This window comes from Rana temporaria, chromosome 1 (genome assembly GCF_905171775.1).
Source record: "Rana temporaria chromosome 1, aRanTem1.1, whole genome shotgun sequence".
Classification (NCBI taxonomy): Eukaryota; Metazoa; Chordata; class Amphibia; order Anura; family Ranidae; genus Rana; species Rana temporaria.
In genome coordinates, this window is record NC_053489.1 from 540316765 (window position 1) to 540336565 (window position 19801).

The window sequence follows — 19801 nt, forward strand, 5'->3', positions numbered from 1 at the left end:
AGAAAAAAAATTGTTTTCTTTTATTTTTTTTCAATGGATCAAAAACGTTAAATTCTGTTGAGTGAAATTTTTGAGCGTTTATCGACGTTTATCAGCGTTAGGCCCCTTTCACACAGACGGGTAGAATGGTGCTTTTAGCTGCGGATTTTCTAGTTTTCTACCGCAGCTAAAAGCACACAATGTTTTCCTATGGCCCCATTCACACACAACGTTTAGCTGCGATTTCGTTGCATGCGGTTTGGTGCGAATAGAAAAAATAGAATTGAATGCGTCCAGGTGCGTTTTAGCGCAGCTATATGCACTTAACCGCATGTATACGCAGTCTTTTGTGTCAACTGCGGATAGCAGCGTGAGAAAAAAAAAAAAGAACAACAGGAAGCACATCATAATAAAAAAAAAAAAAAGGTTGCTATGGAAATGAATACCGCAGCTAAACGCGGCCGCATGTAACCGCACGTAATCGCAATGTACAAATGCAGCTAATCGCAGTGCTCAGAGTCTTGAATTTCACTGAAAATGTACATGCTTTTAATTGCGGCAAAACTGCCGTCCGTCTGAAAGGGGCCTTAAAGGGGTTGTAAAGGAAAACATTTTTTTCCCTAAATAGCTTCCTTTACCTTAGTGCAGTCCTCCTTCACTTACCTCATCCTTCCATTTTGCTTTTAAATGTCCGAATTTCTTCTGAGAAATCCTCACTTCCTGTTCTTCTGTCTGTAACTCACCACCGTAATGCGAGGCTTTCTCCCTGGTGTGGAGAAAGCCTCTTGAGGGGGAGGGGGCGAGCAGGAGTGTCAGGACGCCCACTAACACACAGCTCCTTTCTCTATCTGCAAAGTAGAGAGTGACCTGACTTGCCTGCTCGCCCCCTCCCCCCTCAAGAGGCTTTCTCCACACCAGGGAGAAAGCCTCACATTAGGGTGGTGAGTTACAGACAGAAGAACAGGAAGTGAGGATTTCTCAGAAGAAATAAGGAAGTTTAAAAGCAAAATCGAAGGATGAGGTAAGTGAAAGAGGACTGCACTAAGGTAAAGGAAGCTATTTAGGGAATTTTTTTCTCCTTTTAAAGCCCCTTTAAAGAATACAGCGTGCAACCGCAATCAGATATACAGATAGGAGCATCCTTGGATTAAAAAGGCCATACACCCAATATCTGGAGAAGTGTACAATTAAAAAGCGTGTTAGTGGAAACAAGGAGAAGCATTGGAGAGAAGCCTGGCTGTGTACCCCAGTAGGGGGATTAGTGTGGTTGGACCTGGCTCAACAGGTCATTGCTGAAGATGAGCGCAGTGGTGAATGATGGTGGTGGTAGTCCACACACAAGGGTGGATTATATGAACTATTTATCACCAGCATGGAAGAACATTATTTATTGTGTGGAAGAAGACTCACTGACTTTATGTGTTATTAATGCACGTAGATATTTGATTTTGTAAAGGTTTGTTTTTTATTTTCTAAATAGGTTCCCTTTATCTAGTGCATTGTTGGTTCACTTACCTTTTCCTTTGATTTGCCTTCTAAATATTTTTTTTCTTGGTCTGAATTTCTCACTTCCTGTTTCTCCTTAGTAAGCTCGCCCCCATGTTCTGGCTGGGGGTTAGTCAGCCAGAACAGCTTACTGAGGAGGAACAGGAAGTGAGAAATTCAGACAAAGAAAACAAAGAAAAAAAAAATGTAGAAGGGAAATTGAAGGAAAAGGTAAGTAAACCAACAATGTACTAGCTTAAAGGAACCTATTTAGAAAATAAAAAACAAATCTTTACAACCCCTTTAAGCTAATAGCATAAATAAGGGGAGTGCACGATTTTTTACCAGAGGTAGGTGCAACAATATTAATATCACTTTATTTATTTTATAGTTGTGGGAACACAATCATTTGTTTGCGGCCACCCCAACACCGTTTATAATTATTTTGCATATTAGGAATTTTGGTGTGATTATTAGGGAGCGCGGGATAATATACCGTATTTATCAGCGTATACCGTGCACTTTTTTCCCCTTAAATTAAGGGGAAAATCGTGGGTGCGCGATATACGCCGATACCCGCGATGTGTTTGAACCTTGCCGCTGACATATACCGAGCGCAGTACACTCGGGTACACTCGGCCAGGCTCGGCTCCCCTCGCGGTCACGCAGTCACGCCCTGTGCCGCCTCCTATGCGAGAGGAGACGAGCGTGGCCGAGCGTGCCCGAGTGTACTGCGCTCGGTATATGTCGGCGGTGGCGTTCAAACACAGCGTGGGAGAAGCAGGGAGGACACCACCGAGGCCGCAGACGGACGAGAAGGCCACCGATGGACGCCGGGCAAGACACCGACGAGGGGCATTCAAACTGTAAGTATTTTCTTTTTTCCTCAAATTTCCCTTCTAGGTTTGGGGTGCACGCTATACGGCGGTGCGCGCTTTACCCCGATAAATATGGTACACATTTATTTCTCATTTTGACTCCCTGCTGATTAGAAAAACCATTGATCACTTTAAAGGACCAATGGGGAAGAGAGTGAGAAAAGGAGACAAGGTCATGTTTGATGGAGGCTCCATCCACATTTGTCATATTGGGATCTCGGGAAATTCTGCCCACAATCTCAAATCGCACTGCAATCGCAAAATGCTTGTTCAGGTTCCATTCACTTTCAGTTACACCTAAATGTGTTATGCCATTATTATCATGGGATAAATCAGACTTTTTGGGTGTCAAACGTTGTGCGATAATTGCAGCAACACTACACTGCGTTTTAGCTGCCATTGAAAATGAATGGCACTCATACATACATTGTGATCGTAGTGCGATTTGAGATCATGGGCAGAATCGCAGAGATTCTGCCCAGATATTCCTAATCACCAAATGTGAATGGAGCCTTCATAGTGAAGTTGAGATTTTCACGTCATCGTACATCTGCCGATCTACTGATTCTTTTTGCTGAAACTCTTCCTATACACAATTCTCATTATGGCCCAGATTCACAAAGCACTTACGCCGATGTATAACAAGTTAAGCCGATGTAAGTGCAAATGTGCGCTGTTGTATCTGTGCGCCAGACCCACAAACAGATAAAGCCAGGCTACACCCCGCCGACGTATCTTGCTTACGCCGGCGTAGGGTGGGCGCACATTTAGGCTGGGTGCATGGTGCCGCTCCCATTGATTAGCCATTCAAACATGCAAATGAGGGAAATACGGCGATTCTCGAACCTGTGTGCGCCCGACGCAGGCTACGCGAGGTGCGTGTAAGTTGTATGTCCGGCGTAAAGTTATTCCCCATAAAGGAGGCGCAACCCAGCAGCAGACATGCACAGGTCTGCACCAGGGAACACAAGCCGGCGTATTTTACGTTGGACGTGTGTCTGGCTGGGCGTAGGTTACGTTCACGCCGTACGAAGTGATCCGGTGTAGTTTAGGCAGTTTTTCCAACATGTTTGTGAGCAGGTGCAGGGGGATGCGTCCACGTCACGGCGCATGCGCAGTTCGTAATACGTATCTGTCTGGCGCTCGGCCCATCATTTGCATGGGGTCACACCTCATTTGCATGGGTCACGCCCACTTCCACCTACGCCGGCCTACGCCTTCGAATCCTAGGCGTTGGGAGCACTGGCTTGCTGAATTCAATGCTTGCCTCTACGCACTACGCCGGCGTGGCGTACAGCGTTTGCGCTACGGCGGCGTTATGTGCGTCCACCTCTCTGTGAATCTGGGCCTATGTGCTTTATTAGAATTCTTCAGATCTGTGGCAGGTGTACTTTGAGCCCGAAAACAATGGAGATGGATTCTATCAAGAGGATTCTATCAAGAGGAGACTGCCGTGCATTACAATCAGAGAGTATTAGATACTTTAGCAAATATGATTATATATACTGTATATACTCCACGTTTCCTTTATTCCAGGTCTGACCTAACTAGAACTCAGGTCTGATCTAACTAGATTCGCCTCTTCATTTCTTAGCTCATTTCTCTTTTTTCTCTGATGCCTTGGTAATTTCAGTTATCAGATTTACTGAATAATTTATATTCTACATAGGACGTGTTCCTAGGGAAATGAGACATGTTGGAAGCAACATTCGTGATGAGTGTTTTTTTTCCTTTGTCTGCATGGAAAAGGAGATCTTAATCATACATGAAGACACATCATGCTGTTTGCTTTCAATATGTTTACCTGCTCTAAAAGGCCAGCTGTTGTCTTTCCTATGCCCCATTAAGAGTACATCCACAGCATCATTGTTTGCAAGCAGCAGTTCCTATTATACGCCTACTCACATCCACAAATGCGTCAGCAGCACTATCCCCTGCCTCCTGCTCGGTACGTGTGTGAAAATCAATTGTCCATGCTGAATACAGGAGATGGCTTGGAAGTCACTGCACTTGCTGGCTATCTGATAATATCAAATCTATCTACCTAATCTATCTGCCTTCTGTCTAGTTAGAGGGTTCTTTTTTTTTATTTAATTTTTTATGATTGGGTCACTTTATGTGTGTGGTGGATATTGGACTAGTAATGGTATTAATGCGTGGTGGAAAAAATGCACATTTGAACCATTATACTGCTCACTGGGTAAAAAAGTTGTCTAATAAACTATGATTTGAATGTTACATAGGAAATGATTATACAAAATACATTTTTTTTTCCTTTTAAATAGGAATAAACATTCAACATAATCTGATCTCTTGCAGGTGAACCTGAATTTAAGTATGTTGGAAACATGCATGGAAATGAGGCTGTGGGCAGAGAACTTCTTATTTATTTGGCCCAGTATCTCTGTAATGAATATCAGAAAGGCAACGAAACGATTATCAATCTGATCCATAACACTCGCATACACATCATGCCCTCCATGAATCCCGATGGGTTTGAAAAAGCCGCACAGCAGGTGAGTGATGCCAGGTTTTGTCTGCAGCAAACCACATCTCATGTCACTTTTATTTATTGTACTTTCACACTTTGTTCAGTGCCATTTTCTTGTCGTTGAAAGATGATACAGTTGGCTAAAAATAAGTGTTCTATAATTTTGCAGAAAACCTTTAGAAATGACTTTTCCTAATTGTATATTATACGGCACAGAATCTTATGCCGCGTACACACGACCGTTTTTCATGACGAGAAAAATTACATTTTTAAACTTGGTCATTAAAAACGATAGTGTGTAGGCTCCAGAGCATTAAAGATTTAGAACCTGCTCTATTTTTTCTCGTCGTTTTTCACGCCGTTGTTTTTCTCATCGTGAAAAAACGGTCGTGTGTACGCTTTAGCGACGGGGAAAAAAACGCACACGCTCAGAAGCAAGTTATGAGAAGGGAAATTTGCATAATCAGCCCAAAGGGTGGCGCCATTCGAATGGAACTTCCCCTTTATAGTGCCGTTGTACGTGTTGTACGTTACCGCACTTTGCTCGTGCATTTTTTATCACGATCGTGTGTATGCAAGACAGGCTTGAGAGGAATCACGTCGAGAAAAACGTTGTTTTTTTCCATGACATGAAAAACGGTCGTGTGTATGCGGCATTAAACTGAGATAATGGTGTTATGCAGATACCTTCATGTGATTGGACACTGGCAAGCAAAGCTGTAAGCACAGCCATAGCATAGCCCCTTCCATTCTCAGCAAGCCTCAGTTTTTTGCTAGTGTCCCAAGGTGTACAAACATCTTCTCTCTCTGCTCTCAGAGAAGCAACCCCTTCTCTTTGTTATTTTATTTTTTACTAACCTTTAGATCATGATTCTTCTATCAAGCCTGTTCGTAGCTGCCCATCGCCACTGCTGCTTCCATTTAGGAGATTTCTGGACCAGTTGACTCCTTATTCTGCACCATGGGGAGGTCTACCCAGATCCTGCTAAAAAGAAAATGTAGGATTGACCTGTAATGTTTGGGCACTGAATTCTGCCTGGACGCCCACCTAGGCACAAATTGCAACACGTTATGTTTGCCAGAAGTTGCTATAAAGATCCCAGGCCATGGCACTAGCACCCGGGGTGACCCTGTCCTTGATAACCCCTTGTGGTTTTCAGAGCTGGAGGGGACTTGTCCCTATTTCCTATATATGGCTGGGACCACAAACCTCTGTTGTAGGTAGGGGCTCCAAGGAGCCCAGGGTGCTGTTGCCCTAGTCCCCTAGGGGGTAGTTTGGAGTGCAAGAACTCCACTATCTTTTGCCTGCAGGCTGCATTGGAAGTTACAGCTATCACCCACTAGATTTGTCCCCAGGCCAAGTTAACACCACAGGAGTTAACGCCTAGTAGGCTTTGCCATCTAAGGTTGCAGCCTTCTGTTTTAATTCTTGGCCGTTGCCTCCTTCAGGGCAGTTCCATATGCTCATGCATGGGACAAGTGAACTTATGCCGCATACACACGATCGGTCAAACCGATGAGAACGGTCTGATGGACCATTTTCATCGGACCAAACCGATCGTGTGTGGGCCCCATCGGTTAATTATCCATAGGTTAAAAAAATGCAATCTTGTTTTAAATTTAACCGATAGATACCTAACCGATAGAACAAAACCGATCGTTTGTAGGCACGTCCATCGATTAAAAATCCAGGCATGCTCAGAATCAAGTCGACGCATGCTTGGAAGCATTGAACTTCGTTTTTTTCAGCACGTCATTGTGTTTTACGTCACCGCGTTCTGACAAAATCGTTTTTTTAACCGATGGTGTGTAGGCACGACTGACCATTAGTCAACTTCATCGGTTAACTGATGAAAACGGTCCATCAGAACCTGGCTTGCCTTAGGGTGGTGGCTTTCCAGTACGCATTGAAAATGGCAAAGTCCTTTATTCTGATTTCTTGAAAGGTACTCATGACAGACACCAGCTTAGTCCCCCCCCCCCCCCAAAAGCTTCTTCTTTGTCTGAGAGGAGAGTGTTTTCTGCTGATTTTAACAGCACTAAAGTGGTGCAAGAGAACGGGGTACTCAGACCTCGCCAAATTTCTGGCAAACTCTCATTGGGTTCTACCAAACTGTCCAGAACTTCTGTCGCAAAGTCTGGTCACAGTCACTGGCTTTAAGACCCCTATTACGCTGAGGCAGTTTTTAGGCATTTTAGCGCTAGAAATAACTTCTGTAAAGCGAGTGAAAATTGCCTCCCATGCCGCCTGAGTATGAAAGTCCGAGTGCTTTCACACTGGAGCGGTGTGCTTGCGGGACGTTAGAAAAAGTCCTGCAAGCAGCATCTTTGAGTCAGATTGGGAGAGCTGTATACAGCGCTCCCAAAACGCCCTGTCCATTGCAGGTGTGGGGGGGTTAAAAGCGCCCCGCTAGCGGCCGAAAAGCGATACTTAAACAGCAGTAAAGTGTCGCCAAAACGATCAGCACCTCACTGCTAACACACGGCCGACCCCAGTGTGAAAGGGGTCTAAACTGGTTCCAAAGTCAGAACCTTTTTTAATGCATTGTCTGCATTAAGTTCAAAATGTCCCACTACTTGTTCTGGCCCCTTTCCCCACCATCCCTAAATCCTTATCTGGCTGATCTCACGGTCGGTTTGTTTTTTGGGCTTTTTTGCATTTGCTTCTGTCTTACATTTCATTTTTTTTTTTTTTACATCCCGGTCATTTAAGACTAAGATAATGTGCCCTGTAATGTACAATTAAGAAAATTAGATTTTTTTAGAATTCCCTGTGAAATCTTTTTTTGTGGAGTATGTTACAGTACATGGGTCTCCTCTCTCTGGTATTATGGTTCACTCCTTATTGCTTCTTACTAAACTGAGGCCTGATGGGAGTAGAAGTACTATGCCAGGGTTGTTCTTACAGCTTTGTTTGCCAGTGTCCATTCACCCGAAAGTAGCTGCATAAACCAATCTTCTAAGACTAGGATCCAGTGTCCTGTAATGTACTCCAAGTGATAGATTTTACAGGTATGTCAAAATATTCCCCCCCCGCACTCTGGTCCCCTCCCTCTTGCCAAGTGCCCCCATAGCAAGCCTGCTTGCTATGGGGGCACTTGTGCGTGCTCGATCATGAGCCGTAAGACACAGAGAGCACAGCTCAGCCCTCCCCCTGCCTCACTGGCTGTGATTGACAGGAGTGGGAGCCAATGGCTCCTGCTGATGCATCTCAGCCAGTGAGGAGCAAGAGACCTGGGAGAGCCTCGGCTCTCGTGCACATCACTGGGTTGAGATCAGGCTTAGATAAGTACCAGTATTAGAGGGGGTTGTGGGGGAACTGCACACATAGAATGCATGAAGGTAAAAAAAACTTCAGCCTTTACAACAACTTTACGGTACACATACAAGGCAGATTGGTGCAATACCAGGTTTCTATTACTGTCTGTATCCCCTCTGGGGGGGGGGGGGGGGGATTCACCCTCTCTATTTGACCTGATGATCATTGTCGCCAAGCCAAAAAGTGGTGGGAAATCCTAAATTCTGAGTTAATCCCGGAACAATACTAAAGGCTTAATTTTCCTATTGGAACACTTGTTCCAGTGACAGCTGTCTAAGATGGGCTTTTCTATAATTTCAAAGAGATGTCCTCTTACTTGTTGTGTTTGCAAGACAGAGACTAAAGGGAAATCTCCCTATTGTGAGTAACAGAATATCATAAGTGGACAGTTGCTACAGAGGTGCACGGGGCTTATTTTTTTTTTTTTGTTATAATGTGTCAAAAAAGCATTATTACAAAATTCAAACACTTCCCCTAACTTTATTAAAAACATTTTTTTCAAAAATACAAATACAGTAAAACCTTGGTTTGACAGTAACTTGGTTTAAAGCGTTTTGCAAGACAAGCAAAACATTTTAATACATTTTGACTATAAGAGTAGCGTCATGTCACAACTGAGTATAAAAGAGAAGAGAGGCGCCTCTAAGTGTAGCAATATGGTTACATTTAATGAAGGTGCAACATTTAGCAACTTATTGCTACACTTAAAGGGTCACTAAAGGAAAACAAATTTTTGACTAAAATTAATGCCTGCAAGGTAGACAGACAGAATAGTGTAATGATTCTGTTAAAAAACGAGTAAATACCTATTAAATTCCTTCATCTATATCACCTCCGGTGTTCTAGTTTCTGTTCTCTCATTCACTTCCTGGTTTGCATCGCTCGTTCATGTAAGAACTACATTTTCCAGTATGAATTGCGGCACGCCCAGTAATTCACACCTCCTTGAAGTCTCTAACACGTAGAGAGCGTCCTGCCGCACAGATGTAGTTCCCAGGAGGGGGTGAGCACGTTACTGACCACCGCAGTAAACCCTCCCACCACGGTGGTCAGTAAAATCAGACAAGCAGGAAGTGAACAGAACAGAGAAGAAATAGAGCAACTTCTGAGCAAAAACGAACAATGTGGAAGTGAAAAGAGGAATGTCTGCAGGTAAAGGATGCTTATTATGAAAAAAAAATATTTCCTTTACAACCCCTTTAAGCCTCGTACACACGACCGAGGAACTCGACGGGCGAAACACATCGTTTTCCTCGTCGAGTTCCTTGTTAGGCTGTCGAGGATCTCGACAAGGCAAGTTTCTCTATTCCCGTTGAGGAAAAAGAAGACATGCTCTCTTTTTGGCTCGACGGGATCCTCGACAGTTTCCTCGTCGAAAAATGTACACACGACCGGTTTCCTCGGCAAAAAAAAAAATCCCAGCAAGTTTCTTGCTGGTTTTTGCCGAGAAACTCGGTCGTGTGTACGAGGCGCCTCTCTTCTCTTTTATACTCTGTAGCTCCTGCTAGATTTTGCTTCTAATCCCCTTGTGGAGGCTTCCATTTGTGGATGGACATGTTATGGTTACACAACCAATCACATTGCTATAATCTTTTTATATGGACTATAGACTGAAAGATTTATGAATAAATTGTTATGAAACGAATCATTTGAGTTTCCATTATTTCTTATGGGGAAATTTGCTTTGATATACAAGTGCTTTGGATTACAAGCATGTTTCTGGAACGAATTATGCTTGCAATCCAAGGTTTTACTGTATTTAAAAGCAATTCATTACTGTAATTCCGATTAACTCCTATAACATGATCTTAGACAATGACTTCATTTTAGGATGAACCCAGATTTAGCTGAGTTAGACTAATTCTAAGCAGGAAGGATGAGGTCCGTACAGGGCTAGTTATATATAGTCTAGGAAACCAATCATTTATCTGTTTTCCTCCGAGATGACACATCTTCTTGGCATAGGCTAGAAAATAAGACTTTACTGTCGAGACGCCAGTTAGATTTCAGTGTAGCAAAGGACTTGCACCAGCCTCATAGATACCTTAGACTGGTGACCTGGGAGTTATACCTTCCCGTTTACCTGCAACCTTTACATATCAAAGGTCAGGAAACAGTTATGTGCTCTCTGTGCTTCGCCTATGTTTATGATGGGGTGATCCCATCGCTAGAAAAATACTTAATTATTTAGTGGGTGGTGAGCTCATTCTTTGCTGTCCTGCAGAGGTATAGGTGCCATTGGTATCCAGCACTTTGGGGTGGGTCAGCAGACAACGGGTGGAAGCAGATGTAGATACAGCTGGCTTCTGTGTCAATACCATATAAAATCAGTTATGTGCTAAAGGCCGATCTATCAGTGGGGCCCTGCAGTATTTATAAATGGCTCTTGGGAATTACCAGTCTGCTATTCTAAATTTTACTTAAAAAGGACAAAAGACCTCATGTGAATGTAGATATTTTATTAATGTATACATACATCATTGATGATCATGATTATATTACCATGACAGATACATGTAGGCTGCCATTGCAAACACTTCTTTAAAAATACTAGATGCCTGGCTGTCATGCATATACTTAAAATTCCATATTTTCTGAATCTATGACCCAAAATTAGTATACTATAAGTAATCCCAGCTTTTTTTAGATTTTAATTGTTGCTTGTTCCAGGACTGAGCCTCTAAAGTATTGAAATCAGTCAAATTTAGGCAATTAGCATTTTTAGAAGAAAACAGACATTGAAAATTTCTATACTTCTCTGGGTACAGATTTACACCAGTGTAGAAAATGTTATGTTGTGAATTATGGAGAATTAGTGTGCTCCTGCTCCCTCTAGTGGTCATTTTGAAGGCCTGCCTAAGAAACAAAAAATGTAAACTGCACAATACAGTAAAACCTTGGATTGCGAGCATAATTCGTTCCAGAAACATGCTTGTAATCCAAAGCACTTGTATATCAAAGCATTTTTTTTACAGGGTAAAAAAGAGAAGAGAGGCACCTTTAAGTGTAGCAATAAGTTGCTAAATGTTGTACCTTCATTAAATGTAACCATGTAACCATATTTCTACACTGAGGCCTCGTACACACGAAAAATGCTGGCAGAGGTTTTTTGCCAAGGAAAGCGGTCAAGTGTATGTTTTTCGTCGAGAAAACTGTCTTGGATCTCGATGAGAAAAAAAGAGAACAAGTTCTCTTTTTTCTCGTCGGAGTCTCAATTTCCTCGTCGTGTTTCTCGTCGGGCTGGTTTACAACGAGAAACGCGTTCGTGCGAATGCTTAGAAACCCGCGCATGCTCAGAATAAAGTATGAGACGGGAGCGCACCTTCGGTAAAAGTAGCGTTCGTAATGGAGATAGCACATTCGTCACGCTGTAACAGACTGAAAATCGCAAATCGTCTCTTACCAAACTTTTACTTAACACGCAGTAACATGAGATTAGCAAAAGCAGCCCCAAGGGTGGCGCCAGTGGAATCAAACTTCCCCTTTATAGTGCCGCCGTACGTGTTGTACGTCACCTCGTTTGAGAACGACGAGATTTTGTCTTGACAGTGTGTACGCAAAGAAAGCTTGTCAAGATTCTCGACAAGCCTAACAAGGAACTTGACGAGGAAAACAACGTTTTATTTACAACGAGATTCTCGGTCATGTGTACAAGGCCTTATGCCACGTACACACGATCGGTTCATCCGATGAAAACGAACCGATGGATTTTTTTCATCAGATATCCGATGAAGCTGACTTTCATCAGTCTTGCCTACACACCATCAGTTAAAAATCTGATCGTGTCCAACGCGGTGATGTAAAACACAACGACGTGCTGAGAAAAATGAAGTTCAATGCTTCCGAGCATGCGTCGACTTGATTCTGACCATGCGTGGATTTTTGACCGATGGATTTCCCCACAGACGATCGTTTTTTTCTATCGGTTTTTTAGCCATCAGAAAATGTTAAAACAGGTTCTATTTTTTTTCACCGATGGGAAAAAAAAACGATGGGACCCACACACGATCGGTTCGTCCGATGAAAACGGTCCATCCTGTGTACAGGGCATAAGAGTCTCCTCTCTTCTTTTTTATACTCAGTTGTGACATGACGCTACTCTTATATCAAGACATCACTTGTATATCAAGGCAACATTTATTAAAACACTCTCAAACCAAGTTACTCTCAAACCAAGGTTTTACTGTATACGAAAATATTTTTCAAGTGTTTGAAAAATGTGTCCTGAATAAAACTTGTTGGGAAAAGTATGTAATTGAATATGTAAAACACAATTCAGATTATGACATGTATTTTCTGTTAATTAGATTATTAAACGTATTGTAACTTCAGGCAGACTAGAGAAGGAAAGAGGACGAAGCCTTGGGTGTCTTTTTTTATGTCTGAAATATTTTGTTTATATTTGGACTTAATGTCTTTTTTTTTTTTTTTTATCCTTTTACAAGCCTGGCGATATTAAAGACTGGTTTGTGGGTCGCAGTAATGCCCAAGGTATAGATCTGAACAGAAATTTCCCTGATTTGGATCGTATCGTGTACATTAATGAAAAAGCAGGAGGAGACAACAATCACTTATTGCAGAACCTGAAGAAGTCAGTGGACCAAAACACCAAGGTATCAATCTGTCGGAGCTTATTAAAATCATAGTACAATAAGCTATGTTGATCACTCATCATCACTCATCATGTCACTGCAGCATTATAATGAAGGAGCCTGCAGTTTGCACACCTTACAGACCTTTCCATGGCTTGTTTAATAAATGCATTGGGCCAGATTCAGAAAGACTTACGACGGGTGTATCAGTAGATACACCGTCGTAAATCCTAATCTGAGCCCAAATTTAAGCGTATGCTCATAATGAGATACGCTTAAATGTTGCTAAGATACGACCAGCGTAACCCACTTACACCATCGTATCTTAGATGCATATTTACGCTGGCCGCTAGGTGGCGTTCCCGTTGTTAAATATGCAAATAAGCAAATACGCCGATTCACGAAAGTACGCCAGGCCGGCGTATTTGTTTACGTCGTTTGCGTAAGACTTACGCCCGGTCTTTTACTGGCAACCAATGAAGGGTTCTCAACGAAGGTGAGATTGATTCCCATGTTTTTTTCCCAGTCACCAGTCTGGCGGCCGTATTCTGTACGACTTGCAGACGAGCGATTTGGTACTTTGGGAGTCCGAGGTAAAGGGCATTTGCATAGTCCAGTCTGGAATTCACGATTATTCCCACCACGACTGCTACGTCTTCTTTGGGGATAAATGGAATAAGTCTGCGTAGTAGGCGCAACAAATGGTGCGATCCGCTGACTACTGACCCTATTTGTGCGTCCATTGTCATGAAGGTGTCAAAAATGACTCCTAGACTTTTGACTTTGGAGCTAGGGGTGATGCTTTGGCCCAGAATGGGCGGCGGTGTCCAGGTTGTTGCCAGTTGACTCTTTCGGCTGGCGTGAAACATAAGAAGTTCTGTTTTGGAACTGTTGAGTTTAAGATAACTCTTAGGCCCCGTACACACGATAGAATCTATCCGCAGATAAATCCCAGCAAATGGGTTTCTGCGGATAGATCCTATGGTGTGTACACGCCAGCGGATCTGTTTCCGCGGAGAAATCTCCTCTGGGATGGATTCCAGCAGATCGAATATTTGTTGTGCTGCACAACATATCCATCTGCTGGAATCCATTCCAACGGATGGATCCGCTCGTCTGTACAGACTTACCGGATCCATTCGTCCAAAGGGATTCCCCGCACGCGTCGTAATGATTTGACGCATGCGTGGAATTCCTTATATGACAGCGTCGCGCCCGTCGCCGCGTCATAATCGGGGCGACGGCGCGACACGTCATCGGCAGAGGATTTACGCGCGGATTTCAATGGGATGGTGTGTACACTCCATCCCATCGAAATCAGCGGATATCTTTGAGAGGATTTATCCGTGGAAACGGTCCGCTGGACCGTATCTGCGGATAAATCCTCTCGTGTGTATGGGGCCTTAGTCATCCAGTTTTCTATCGAAGAGAGACATTTCTCTAAACTGAGATGATGATCCTTTTTGTTGCAGATGCGAAAATACAATTGCGTATCGTCTGCATAAGAGTGATAAAGTAGTTCTTGGCTACTGATAATATCAAAGAGAGGGCGAAGATAGATGTTGAACAGTACCGGTGACAGGGGGGATCCTTGGGGGACTCCACATGGCACCGTGCGTTTTTCTGACGTGAAAGATCCCAGTTTCACTGTTTGTGATCGGTTTTCAAGAAAGGAGGAAAACCATGGTAAATCACCTTCTGCGATTCTGGCTACCTCGGCCAGTCGCATCAGTAACATTTTGTGGTCTACTGTGTCAAAGGCTGCGCTTAGGTCCAGCAGAACCAGGAGACAGGATTCTCCCTCGTCTGCGGCCTCGAGGGCATCGTCCCATATTTTGAGTAAGGCCGTTTCTGTCCCGTGTCCGGGACGGAAACCTGATTGAAATGGATCGAGTAGATTGTGGGTATCCAGATGCTGTTGCAGCTGTTGTACCACTATTTTCTCCATTATCTTGGAGAGAATATTTAGGCCTGTTATGGGGCGGCGGTGAGTTGGGTCCTTGGGATCCAAGTTAGGTTTTTTCAAGATGGGCTGGATTGTGCCCTCTTTCAGCAGGGATGGCACTATGCCTTCCTTAAATGACTGATTTATAAGCTGTGTGATGGGAGGCGCCAGAATGTTGGCGCATTCCTTCAGCAGCTTGGTGGGAATGATGTCATTGGGTGCTGTGCTGTTCCGCAACGCACCAATGATATTTTTGGTGGTATCGATGGAGATGGGTTCCAGAGTGAACTTAGTTGATTGTAGAAGGTTTCTGTTGGTGTTTTGTAGTTGATTGAAGGGGGGGCTGAGGGGGGTATTATTTTGCAGAATACTTACCCGGATTCTTTCGATTTTGTCAATGAAGAAATCCGATAGTTCATTACAGAACTCTTGGGTGTCTGAATTGGGGACTTCAAGACATCCCGGATTCATGGTCTGGGTGACCATCTTGAATAGTTCTCGGGGGCGGTTACCCCTGCTATAGTGAGGCGCAGCCAATGTTAAGTATGGACGTCGGGACAGACGTAATTTACGTTGTTTGCGTAAGTCAATTCACAATTGAGCTGGGCGTAAGTTACGCTCACGTCGCTTTCATTGACAATTAGCGACGTGATTTGGAGCATGCGCACTGGGATTCAGTCGCGGCCGGCGCATGCACAGTTCGTTCGGCGCGGGGACGCGCTTGATTTAAATGATACACGCCCCCTACCCGCCGAATTTGAATTCCGCCGGGTGATTTACGCTACACCGCCTTAACTTTACAGGCAAGTGCTTTGTGAATAGAAGAGAGGGTTCCCCATTGGGGCTTTTAGGCAGCAAGAAATTTTTTTTTTGTAAATAACGTTGTTGTATTAATTATTGTTTATTGCCAAGGATTAAGGATATCACAAGGGTACAAAGGTACAAAGAAGGTCACAGGGTGATAACAATATATAGGTTGAAAACATATGACATTGCTGGATGCAGTAAGCATGACATGATTGCATAACATGATTGCAACAAAACTTAGACAGTAAGAGGCTATATGTAATAAATGGTATAGTAATGAAAACCCCATGAGCAGTGCTGTAGCCCCGATGCGTTTCGACCAGTTGGGTCTCTTCAGGGGGCTGGGATTTCTAAAAAATATATATAGAGAGAGTATAATAATTACATATGATCAAAAATAAATGAGAGGACATAGGTCAACACACATTATAAAAAATTAACCATAATAATTTCATAATTACCACTGAGGCAAAACAATGGGCAATGTATAAGACCATGGGGTGGACCAGTGGGGCCCAGGTTGCCCCCACCCCCCAACAGCGGGCGGCCTGACCAGAACAGCTTTCAGGGAGCCGCATGATGAATAAAGCACTTGCCTGAAAAACTTGCGGCGGCGTAATGTAAATGACATACGTTACGCCAATATAAAGATCCGCTCTCCTACCTGAATCTGGCCCATAGTGAATAAAATGTGCCCATTAGTGGAATATGGTTTAAACAATATACATACTATGCAATTGTCTTTTCCAGCTTGCCCCTGAAACCAAAGCTGTAATTCACTGGATTATGGACATTCCATTTGTTCTTTCTGCCAATCTACACGGAGGGGATCTTGTTGCTAATTATCCTTATGACAAGACCCGCAATGGTAAGTCTTCTAAACAAAAATGTAAGTAGCATAGGCTAAAACCCTGAGGGATTTGGTGCGGGGTCTGCCTAAATTCCTGTGGGCTATCACACAAAATGTAAACCGGGATCCCACAACATATGTGATGAGAAAGATCCCTGTTACCCCGACTTGTGCTGTGACATTTAATAAGAGATCCCGTGCTCCCCAATAATTTTTTGATTGAGTTTGTCACTTTGGAGACTGAAGCAGGGGGTATAGGAACACAGAGAAATGCCCATAATGCATGCACCTTCAGGACCCCGGTACAAGAAACCATGAAGGGCCCCCTGATCCCCGGCCCGGGGCTTTTCCCTTCAAGCCTAGAGTCCTTCCATCCAAGCAGTAGATAACCAAACAAATGCAACTCTGAGAATCCTTCTGAATTCTTTATTGATACATGACCATGAGTAAAAGCAAATGGCCAACGTGTTTTGGCAGTAAGCCTTGATCACAGCACTGTGATCAAGGCTTACTGCCGAAATGCGTTAGCCATTTGCTTTTACTCATGGTCATGTATTAATAAAGGTTTCAGAAGGATTCTCACAGTTGCCGGCTCCTTCATTTGTTTGGTTATCTACTAATTGGTGGACAAGAGGACATCTAAGCCTCAGTACCCATGTGGTTTTCGTTATTCATTCATCCACTCTAGAGCTCCACTGTTCAGAGCGGTACACCTGTCCCTTTTCCTTTCCTCCAAGCCCGATGGTGGAATGCCTGGGCCCAGTCACAAATGTACCTGCGACCCTGGTAGTTCTGACACTGGTGTCAGCAGTTATTTATTTTTGTTATTTTTTCTTACCATATTATATATTATTTTACAATTTCATTCTTTATTATTTTTTAGAATATTTTTTAGGATTCACATTGGGGGCTTTGGTGAAATATTAGGGGTCTAAATAGACTTCTGATATTTCACCTTTGAGACAGAGAAAGGAGACTGAGGACACAGCCCTCAATCTCCATCTCTGCAGCCTCCACTGCACATAATGAATAGTCAGGAATAGCTCATACAAAGCTTCCCATTCGTTCACAAATGGAAGCATAGTAAGCACAGTTTACTATGCTTTAGTTATAAATGGATCTGATCACTGACTCTGTCCAGTCATAAAAGGAACAGGCTGGTGAATGACATATTTACTGGCCCCTTTCCCACTCTCTGTCCTGACACATCCCTAGTAGCAGCTGGCGGGAGAGAAGGGGGAAGCAGGTAGAGCTGTGAGGGGATGAGAAAGGGGAGAGGGGAACACACAGGGGCAGCAGAAAGAAGAGGAAGCTGGATGGGAGGGGTGGAGGGAGCAGCATATAGAGGAACTGATCTCCTCCATTTTACTTCTGCAGCCGCTGAATGTCTGCGGGAGGGGTAGGAGGAGAAGCAGCTGCAGGAGGAAAATGGAATGGAGTGGTTCCTCTATATGACGCCCCCTGCCACCCTTCCTGTCCAGGTGTACAGGGGAGCCGCACATTATTTTCCTGTTTTCTTTTTTTTGTTTATAGCTAAACTTTTTTGTTTTTGTTTGTTTTGTTTACTAGTATTTTACACATTTAACATATATTTACACATTTCACATTTAAAAAAAGCAATTGGAAAGAAAAACACTTTTTTTATTTGTGAATAAATGTGTAATGTTACCTGTCACCTGATTGGCTGAAACGTCTTACGCCTTTTACATTCTTACTGCTCAGTTGAAAATGTTTGGTCAGATCTAAGTACTTGTGTCACTAGAATATCATTGAAAGTTCTTGTCTGCATCTAAATAGATTTCAGTTGTTACACTAACGCTAAGGATTCATATAAGCCTTTGGTTCAGACAGATGAATTACAGTGTGTAAATCTATTTATCTGCACAGTGCTTCATAATAAGAAAGGCATCTGACTAAGGCCGGCCATACACAGTGAAAATTTGCATGATTCTCCCATCAACACAGACAGTGCTGATAGGGAAATACCTCCTGCTGAGCCAATGTCTGCTCCTGGCGGGGGCAGGCTGGGGAAGCCGTCCCCACCTGGAGAAGACAGTGATTATTGCTAGCAGCTACAGCAGCCTTTAGCGATAATCACAACCAAATGCGACAGGCTAATTGTTACCAAGTTGATCGATTGATACACTTGGTACATTTAGCCTGCCCATTATTGGTTGGGTCGGGTCTCGACTGGTTTCTGCTGAACCAGCAAAGATTCGAATCGTGTGTGGACTGCCTAAGGCAGGCCATAAGTGGGGCAATTTGTGGTTGCAGGAAAGAAAATCACTTGATTCCCCCATTAACACAATCAGTCCCTCCTTCAGAGCTATTGTGTTTTCCTGGCAGGGGGCACAGGGAGCCATCCCCGCTGGGAGAACACAGTGATACATTCTAGTGGCTATAGCTGCTAGCAATAATTGCATGCCAAAAATCTGACATGCTTGTTGTACCCAAGGCTCGACTTGGGTACTTCACCCTGCCCATTAATGGTTAGGATCTGCTGAACCGGACGAGATTCGAACCATCTATTGCTGGCTTTAGTGTATTGTTTTCTTCTTCGCAACATGGTCATGTATTTGTGGCAAACAAAACATTCATTGTCCATATTTTATTCAAGCAAAACAACTGCAAACCAAATAGGTAGTTTAAATCACACTGCACCACAAATGAGAGTCAGATATTTCCAACTATCTAAAGAAAGAAAAAAGTGCCTAATGGCAAGTACCCCAGCATGTCACTAACTATCACCAATAAGCTTTGGAAGCAAAGCAAAATCTGTAGGTGTCAGCAAATCTTTTTAGTTGGAAGCTGGCCACCTCTAGCCACCTCTAGTGCTCATACTAGAGACTCAGACCACCGGATAGGCCTCTCTCACTGGCCTAGCAGCTGGTGCGAAGCTCGTTCAAAAGTCTCTGCCACAGACTTGATGAATACCGTTGAGTCGTTACACGGTCCTCTGCCACAGGATCATGTAACTACACACACACTTTGCAAAGTTCCAAAGTTATTACACCACTCACAATGCCAGGATCTTTCAGCCAAACCGGCCGCACTATGAGGTAAATTGGCCAGGATGCGTCCTCTAATTGAATCCTCAATTGTTTGGCTCCTTCCTACAGAGAAGACAGCACAGGACCATCCCTGGACCAGTAGGCCCCCAGAAACTCCTGGGCCTACTCTCAGTAACGGTGCCTCGGGCCAGCAGGCCCTGAGACTAAAAGGTTGCTAATACATCCCTGAGTCCAGGAGGGCCATCAGATCGGGATCGGAAGAACCCCGCCAGAATGGCGTCTGCCTCTTACGTACCCCTCTCCAGAATGCACAGCGGCGGGGACCACGCCACCTAGCTGCTTCTGGGCAAGAAGCACCCAATACACCCAGCCTATTGCAGTTCCAACCTTGACCCCTGGTAACAGCAACACCCACAGTCAGGTGGAAGATGCGCAACACAGCCG

At 43.7% G+C, this 19801-nt stretch overlaps 1 protein-coding gene across 1 annotated transcript in view; it reads left to right on the forward strand.

The window, feature by feature from the left end:
* Positions 1-19801, forward strand: part of CPE (carboxypeptidase E) — an 81362-nt gene that overhangs the window by 43994 nt on the left and 17567 nt on the right. The window contains exons 2-4 of the mRNA XM_040332840.1: positions 4662-4858; positions 12598-12765; positions 16247-16364. Coding sequence (XP_040188774.1) covers positions 4662-4858; positions 12598-12765; positions 16247-16364 — 483 coding nt within the window. The remainder of the gene's footprint in view (positions 1-4661; positions 4859-12597; positions 12766-16246; positions 16365-19801) is intronic.